General features: G+C 41.2%; 1 protein-coding gene across 1 annotated transcript; it reads left to right on the forward strand.

Annotated features, from left to right (window-relative positions):
- The first annotated feature begins 2,930 nt into the window (after positions 1 to 2,930).
- Positions 2,931 to 4,779, forward strand: SOCS4 (suppressor of cytokine signaling 4). The gene has a single exon (XM_009893908.1). It carries the CDS (start codon positions 3,019 to 3,021, stop codon positions 4,327 to 4,329), a length of 1,311 nt encoding a protein of 436 aa, XP_009892210.1. The 5' UTR covers positions 2,931 to 3,018; the 3' UTR covers positions 4,330 to 4,779.
- Positions 4,780 to 8,853: the final 4,074 nt, after the last annotated feature.

Consider the following 8,853-nt stretch of genomic DNA (forward strand, 5'->3'; position numbering starts at 1 on the left):
TCCTTGCCCTTCTCTCCTGCTCTTTCAGTTGCGCTCCAGCCATTAATGGATGTATGGTACGTGGCATTTCCCTTGGATGTTTGCAGTGAAAGGAATAGCTGCTTTACGTGGATAGCCTTAAGTGGTAATGCAGCACTGAACGCCTCACTGCCCTTTATGCCTTTTTCTTTCCGACACCCGAATTATTTGTGGTCCCCATTTTATTGGCAGGGCTGTGAATCATGGATTCTGAAAGGTATGAAGGCACGACCCTTTATTGTAATGCCAAACGGTGGGATTTGGGCACCTAAATACACTGTGACCTGTGGGTGTTTCAGAAGGCAGCTTGCCTGCAAGCACACAGACATTTATAACACATTTAGAAGTGGAGGTTTTGTCTCCTGAGTCGCAAACTGACCACCAAAAACCATCCTTTACTCTTCCTTCACAAGGTCAAGTTCAAACCTGGCTTTATAAGGATGACATCCCTTTCTCTTCATTTGTTCTGTGCTCTTTTCATGGGTCTAGTATTATGTCTGATTAACAATTACTGCTCTGACGTGGCGGAATTGGCGCCTCGGTTCCAGCAGCCTTCAAACCCCAGGGAAACAGCTCTCTGTGTTGGTGGCTAATGGTGCGTGTCTTACAGCATCACGTGCTGTTTCTCCAGTTTGAGTTTCAGGGTTCAGGTACCACTAGTGATTTGCGATAGAAGAAAGGTACAAAATAGAAAGTGGCTTTACAGTTAAATACAACAACAACCTAGAAATAAATATAAAACACTGAAATTATTTCAGTTGCAAAGCTGAAGTTGGGAGATAAAGGGCCTTTTCAGCACTTCTGGGTTTTGTATGTTTTGCAGGTTTTAATTAAAAGCCCATATTCTGTGTATTCGTATTCCTTATATGGGCTAGATATGCAGAATGAGATAATTGAAGGTTTTCAAAACTGTCACGTCCTATTTTTTTCATATCCTAATTTTTATGTACTTGACTTTGCAACCTCAGTGATATCTTCCTGTCCAACTAAAAATCCCATCTGTAGAGAGTTAATGTATTTTACCACAGGATGAATCTAGAATAACTTTTTGTCTTCAGGAGTTACTTCAGATTATCACCAGCATAAATGAGATTGCTTTTTTTTTCCTCTTTTTTTTAGTTGTGGAGAAAATTCAGTGCTCCGATCTAGTCGGTTTCTGGATGAAAAAAAAAAAAAATTACAAAAGCAATCAATGAATCTTGGTCTAAACAGAGGTCTTTCAGGTCTCATAGAAATGTTGCCTTTCTCCTGTCTGCATTGCATCCTGCAATGTTTGCACTGAAAAGTGGTTTGCAAAATCCTGAGAGAAGAAGAATAAATCTTTGATTTGCTGGAATATGGACCCTGTTCTCTGATTCTCCTTGGTACCAGTGAGGTACTGTTCATCTAGATTGCTCTAATGCCTTTTTTCCCCCATATATTTGCAATATTTACCTATCTTGCCCTCGTTCCACGTTTCTGCATCTCTTCCCTTTCCCTCCATTTTTCTTTTCCCCACAGCTGTCAGATTTGTGGGTTGTAAATAAGGAATGCAACATCAAAAATTCCTGGGTGAAAGTTACATCTGGGCTACATTTGGCCCGCAGACTGCGTGTAAGCCTTTTGGCACGGCAGTCTTATTCTTTTTACTGAAAGCAGAGGCTAGAACTCAGCCTGCGCAGCCCCGGGGGACAGCAGAGAGGTTGTGTCATGCTGGCTAATCCTGATGATGAGAATGGATTGAATGGAGAGAGGAAGTGGATGCCCTTTTCTTTTCCTGCTTAGTATTTACCATGCCAATTAGTTTAAAAAAAAATAATAAAACACAACAAAAAGCTGACAGCCAAAAAAAGCAGTGGAATAGAGGAGCTGTACATCATTTTGGTGCAAAAGCATCATGGTACGTGATGGGAAGTATTTCTACATTCTGCCATGCCTCAGGAGAGTATAGCATACGTAACATATTGCTGTCTGTGTACCTTGAAAAAATTCTGCTGTACTTTCAACTGAGTAATCAAAGGAGGATTTTTATTTTTTTTTCAAAGTACAACATTCAAAAGGAAACCTCTTATCTATTTGAGAATTCAATACACTTTTGGAAACAAAAGAGAATGAAATCAGCAACTGTAGGTCTCAGAGCAACACTGATTTTAATAATGTAAACTTTCTTCTCTAATGAGTAATAAACAGTTCCATCTTTCACGGCCTTTTAAAATTGCTTTTAGTAAGGGACTGGATTTGTTTTAATCCTTTTCAGTATGTAAAGCCCCAGATATTTCAATCCCTTAGGGGCTCGCTATTTTCTAGCTCCATTTGAAAAGGCAGAGGAAAACAGCTTTCCGAAATTGACAGAATCTGTGACTGATATAATTTTTTATTTATTTTTTTTTTATCCAGAAAGTGACCCAAAAGTGTCAGTTAAGAAAAAGATCTCTGGCATCCCACCCTGTGGATTAGTAGCGAACAGGCATATCATCTAGGTACAGTAGCTCTTTGTACTCTGACCTAGTTGTTTCTGTTCTGGCTTGTTCCTTCTTGAAAGGTTATTTGGAAGAGATGCAGAATTTGCTCAATAAACAGCTAAAGCAGTATCACCTGCCACGTGAAGTGCTTCCCTTTAAAATGGACCCTAGCACAACAGGATTGCCAACACCTAAACCTGTCTGCTCTGCTGTGTAGTCAGAACAGATACTCTAAAAACACCTAAGATGGTTTATTCCGGAGGATGTTTTTCCCAAGGACGGATTAAGAGAGCCTTGTCTGGGATCAGGCCAGTATTTGTGGGGTGTGCTAGAGAATTCAGCTGGATCATATTATTTTTACATGGTTAGCACTTAATGGTCACTGTTGTCCTGTGTACACCTGCATTGCTCTTGTGTTGTGTGCATGCATAACTGTTAACTTAGCTGTGTTTTCTTTTTCCTTAGATATTTCCTGAAGGTGCCTTGAGGAAGCTTCCTTACGTAGAAAAACCCTACAAGAACTTTGCTTTCTGGTGACTTGTGAAGCAAAGCTGTCAAAATGGCAGAAAATAAGGACAGTAATATTAAAAACGCAGATGTGAGACCCAAAAGCAGCCGGAGCAGAAGCGCAGACAGAAAGGATGGTTACGTCTGGAGTGGAAAGAAGCTCTCCTGGTCTAAAAAGAGCGAGCACTGTTCTGACACTGAAACAGCAAGTGCTGCGGGAAGATCAGGGGCTAATTTAAGGAGCCAAGAGAGGAAATATAGCTGCTCATCTATAGAACTGGATCTGGACCGTTCCTGTGGTCACAGGTTTTTAGGCCGGTCTCTCAAACAGAAGCTGCAAGATGCCGTGGGTCAGTGCTTTCCCATAAAGAATTGTAGCAGTCGGCACGCCTCAGGACTGCCATCAAAAAGAAAAATTCATATCAGTGAGTTAATGCTAGATAAGTGTCCTTTCCCTCCACGCTCGGAGCTAGCTTTTCGGTGGCACTTGATCAAAAGACATACAGCCCCTATAAGTCCAAAAGCAGAAGACTGGATAATTGCTGATTTATCCCAGCATGAAGAAAGGGAGGATCAGCTGCGAGACGATGAGATTGCCAACGGGGGAACGGACTCTATCTCCCAGTCCTGCGACTTAACTGACAGTGGTTCATTTAGGGGTGATTCGAGGTCTGAGTTGGTCACAGGTAGGGTGGTAAGGAACAGTAAAGATGAAAGTGATATGGACTCCGATGATGAAGTTATAACACTGTGCACAAGTTCTAGAAAAAGAAACAAGCCCAAATGGGAAACAGATGATGAGCTGCTACGGATGGAAACACCTCCAAAATACCATACGCAGATTGATTATGTCCACTGCCTAGTCCCAGACCTCCTCCAGATCAATAACAACCCCTGCTACTGGGGAGTCATGGATAAATATGCAGCTGAGGCCCTGCTAGAAGGAAAGCCAGAGGGAACGTTTTTGTTACGAGATTCTGCCCAAGAAGACTATTTGTTTTCTGTGAGCTTCAGGCGCTACAGTCGTTCCCTCCACGCACGGATAGAGCAGTGGAATCACAACTTCAGCTTTGATGCCCATGATCCTTGTGTCTTCCATTCTCCTGACATCACGGGACTCCTAGAGCACTACAAAGATCCAAGTTCCTGTATGTTCTTCGAACCGCTTTTATCCACTCCGCTAAACAGAACTTTTCCTTTCTCTCTTCAACATATATGTAGAACGGTTATTTGCAACTGCACGACTTACGATGGTATTGACGCACTTCCCATTCCTCCATCGGTGAAGCTGTATCTGAAGGAGTATCATTATAAGTCGAAAGTTAGAGTACTCAGGATTGATGTGCCAGAGCAGCAAAGCTAGAAAATATTTTTGTGAAAGAATGAAATTGTCTCTAAACAGACAGATAGGATGTTCAGTCTTTCCTCCTTCTAGTTTTTTTTATTAATAGCAATTTGATTTTTTTTGTTCTTTTTCTGCAGATTATTTACCTCCCAAAGTAGCCTCTCTCTAAGGCTTTTTTATCCAAATGTACTTTGAGTCTTCCCAGCTCTCTTTTTTAGAAATTACATTCATTGTGGGCTTTTGGTACTGTTCCCAGACTCGAGTTTTATGGAATTTCAGGTAGTCTTTCTGGTATTTCTATAGATGGATAGTCTTTAGATCTAAAAACCCTAAAAATCAGTTTTGAACTTGATCTGTCTTTTATATTGTAATTTACATATGTTGCTGACATGTTTGAAATAATGCACTGTTAACTAAAGATTGACTTATCTGTATTTTCTGCATTTCTTTTAAAATGAGTGCTCTAGCCTCTGTGTGCGTGTATGTGTGTCCGTCTGTATCTAATATAGTAAATTCATCGGTCTATTTCTAACATTACTATTCCTAGCAAAAAGAAGTTTGAAAGAGGATACGATCTTTCTATAAATACATCAGGGGACTAAACAGCAGGGAGGGGAAAAACAATTCAAGTTAAGGACAACACTCAGTACAGGAACAAACATGCATAAACTGGTTGGGAAAAGATTTTGGTTGGAAAAGAGGAAGGCTCGTTATCGTAAGAGCAGCACGGCTCTGGAAGAGCTTTTCATTTTCTATAATAGCAGTAAAAAGCAAAGTACTCATAAACTGGGATTTGATCAGTGTCTGGAAGGGATAATGATACAGTTACTTATGATAGATGGGACTTGGACTTGGTAACTCTATGTCTATGTTAGTGTTTCGTTATATGAAATACTCAGTTTCCACTATAGGAGCTGCTGCTTCTGAAATGACAAGGCATGGAGTGGGAGGGCAAGAAGGAAGATATTTCCTTAAAAATCTGCATATTAAACTATCTGATCTTGCACGGTTGATCCTGAGGTGAGGATGAATAGCTTTCTTACTTTGTTAGTAGGAGAGTTGCTTTTTAATAAGTACAGTTTGAAAAAAAAAAACAAAAAGAAAAACAGTCTGCAGGAGGGTTGGTTTTTTATTAAGTATGGTTTTTAAAAAAAAAAAAAAGTCTGCAGATTTTTCTTGCAATGTGAAGCATTTGGTCGAATGGCTTCCTGCCAAATTCCATGTACGGGAAAACCATGCATGGATAATGCTCCTAAAAGCATTACTTACATTACATGGATAGGCAGATCTGCTGCTGAATTATTGGTGAAATCCCAGTGAGACTCAGTGGATCTGGGTTCAGGGAAGAAACGCTATTACTTTCCAGGCTGGCCTCGGGGCGCAGCCCTGGGAGGTGCAGGAGTGACCTGCGGTTCTGTCGTCTTCGCTTGTGTGTGCTTTATCTCCTCTTGCCAAACTGGGCCCGAAACCACTCTGCCAAAAGTATGTGAGATGATGTAACTGTAACTACAACCACTGCACTGTTTCCTTTCCTTTGATCGTAGGGAGCGTTTGTATCCTCTTGAAACGCTTTTGAAACTGAGACCCCAAGCCTGCACATTACAAATGTGCTTAATTTCATGCATGCAAAAGATCTTACCAAAAATCAGCAATTACCTGTGTGGGTGTGGTTACGTATGTGTGCAGGCTGGGAGCAGCAGAGCACAGTGCCGTAGAGTCTCGCTCCCAGATCGTAGGCTAAGACTAAGCAATATTCCTATTCGAATCTGTTAATTTCACCTTGTACAGAATCCTACGGATTTGTGGACGTCAAATCTGCCCTGCGAGCTGGGTGCTCGGGAGTTACCAAGAAAGCTTTGCTATGCAATTCCACCCGGAACCCGCTGCCCTGCCCTCGCCCCCCATCCCCCGGAGCAGAGAATACCCTTTCCACTAAACTGCTGTCACTGTGATGATGTAAACAGATTTCCAGGGACATCTGCTTAGAGACCAGCACGTTTTTTTCACTGTGTTTTAAATCGGTTTTGAACCAAAGTCTCCAGGGAGAAAATGCTAACACATCAATCTATCGCATCGCACATGGATGAATACGCTACAGGACAAGCTCTCAGCTGCTATAAATCAGTGTGGCTTTATTGATACGCTTATAACAGCTCATACCAGCTGAGATTCTCCCTCCTCCATATGCAAATGATAATTGTATGACTGATGCCAGAAAAATTACCCTTTTTTTTGGTATTCTTTTCCTTGCGCTGCTTCCATTCAACTGACATTGCCTTTTGCATAAACTGTATTTTATCAAGGACGGCTTCATACTAGTGAATCTGTTTTTCCCTCTATCTGTCACTGCCATTTTCCAAATACAAAGTGAGCGAGCAGCAGGGATCATCTTTGCTCTGCTCTTTTACGCTGTGCCCATCGTGGTGGAAGGGTGGCCTGTGATTTGCGCGGCTGCGGTACGAAGTAATAGGATCTGGTTCAAAATCTGACTTCACAGAGTGACATCAGAATATTTGCAGTCTGCTTGATTAAAATTCTCTTTCAGAAGCTCTGAATTAAGGCAAGAAGCTCATAATTTTAGATAGAGATTGGCATTAGCATTGCTTTTATCGCAAGACCACAAAAAATAGATTTCGACCAGAAGTCGAAGTTGGAAGTTAGGGGAGGTCACCATCTCTTTCACCATCAGCAAAGATGATGTCCCTTCAAAATGAAACGCCATGAAAGAACCTTTTTTGGGGTATAGTTCCCCAACGCGCTGTGTTTTCAGCACTGTTCTGTGTGCAGCCCACATTGCTTTGACATTTGTTGATGCATCACTTACCCCCAAAACGTCTCCAGCGCTCCAATTTTAGGAGACCTGTATAATATAGCAGTTGGGGGAAGAAGGCGCGGCACACAAAAATAGTGCCTTTGGACTGTGGGCCAGTCAATTGCGTTTATTTAGAGAAATCATATGTAGAAAGTATTGATGAATAGGGTTTGGTGGCAGTTCAGCCTATTTTTTCCTGGTTTATTTGTCCAGATCGTGCCTGGGTGACATTTGTACCTAATGACTGAGTTGTGTACCCACGTGCAGTTTGTGAGAGAAAGATCCATTTCATGAAGTATACATTTTTTTATGAAACATGAGAACTCAAAAGGTCTATTTTGCTTAAATCTATGTACCCTTTTTTCTCTTTTTTTTTTCTTTTTGTTTTAAATAAGCCTTGTAGAAATTAACTGGGTTTACAATATGCCAAGAATTGTCATCCTAAAGTTTTTCTCCCGCTGCTGTCATTAACAGTCTTACCGGTGCTGCTCACTCCAATAATGCTTTTTAACCCCTTGCATCTGAAGTATGATCCAAAGATAACCAAGTCTTGAAGTTCAGTGTTGAAGCCCTCTCAAAAAAATGAGCCTCAGAAACAGGGTAAGTACTTCCATTTTCTAAGCCCGAGCTCTTGCAAGACTTGCAAGAGATCCCAAGTCCTTCTGGATGAAGATGAAATGTGGAGCAAGGAAAGATATGGAGATGTGTGGAAAAACACGTGCTCCAGACCAGGCAGCAGGTCAGTGGCTGAGCGAGGACGTAATCCAGAGGTGACCCTGGCCGCAGCCCCCCTGTTTTGGGGTACCCAGCCAGCTTTGCATCCGGAATTGTGTCTGCGTGACGCCGTTTGTGTTGTTTTGAAGACAGTTCTGCGGGAGGACAGTAGAAACACAGCGTATTGAGTTGGTGTGAACTGCTTCTGGTAAGAAAAAAGATCTGATTTTGATAAATTATTTTGATATAAGAGGGCGGGGGGGGGAAGGTCAGGGTCTTGATGCACGCCGGGCAAACTACATATACAAGCTATTTTTACAGGATGGTTTAAAAAAAATTAAACGCTCTTTCCATTAATTATGTTCTCTGGAGTTTGCTTTTGCCTGAAGTGACTTTTTGCAGCTCTATGGTAATGTCAGTTGTTGGCCCAGTGCGGTCAATACAGAGCAACTTCAGCTCCATCAGAATCATTGATGGATCTGGGGCGGTTTGTGTGTCCGATAATTGGGGCTACACATTTCTTCTCGATTTTCCTATTCTCCGCGCTTGTCTTGATGGAACCCAGGGCGCATTTAGAACAGGATATGTGTATCTATAGTAGCATATCCAACTTTAAAAAAAATAAACGCATTACCATAATTTCAGTGCTTTCCTTTTAAAGATGCTGGTGTGTTTCCAATATAAAGAAGAAATCCTTGTATGATGCAGTCATACATGGCCTTACTGTAAAATTGACATGCTCTTAAATAATTAAAAAGGGGGATACTTTAATTTTGAAAAAGGATGCTGGAGGAAGGAGGTTAAAGGAAGCTTTTAGTCATCTCTAAGGTTAGATTTATTGATCTAGTGATCAATCCCTTTCTCTTTCCTGAATTTAAAGCTAATGGGAGACTGTGGTCAGAGATGAGTGGCTTTTAGTTAAGGTTTTTGACTCTTATAAATAATACAACAAATGTCCTAGTAAGTAATAAGAAATAAGATACTCGCTCATTCTTTTTAAATAGAACAAATGTGGC

The sequence above is a fragment of the Charadrius vociferus genome, unplaced genomic scaffold (assembly GCF_000708025.1).
Source record: "Charadrius vociferus isolate BGI_N301 unplaced genomic scaffold, ASM70802v2 scaffold49, whole genome shotgun sequence".
NCBI lineage: Eukaryota > Metazoa > Chordata > Aves > Charadriiformes > Charadriidae > Charadrius > Charadrius vociferus.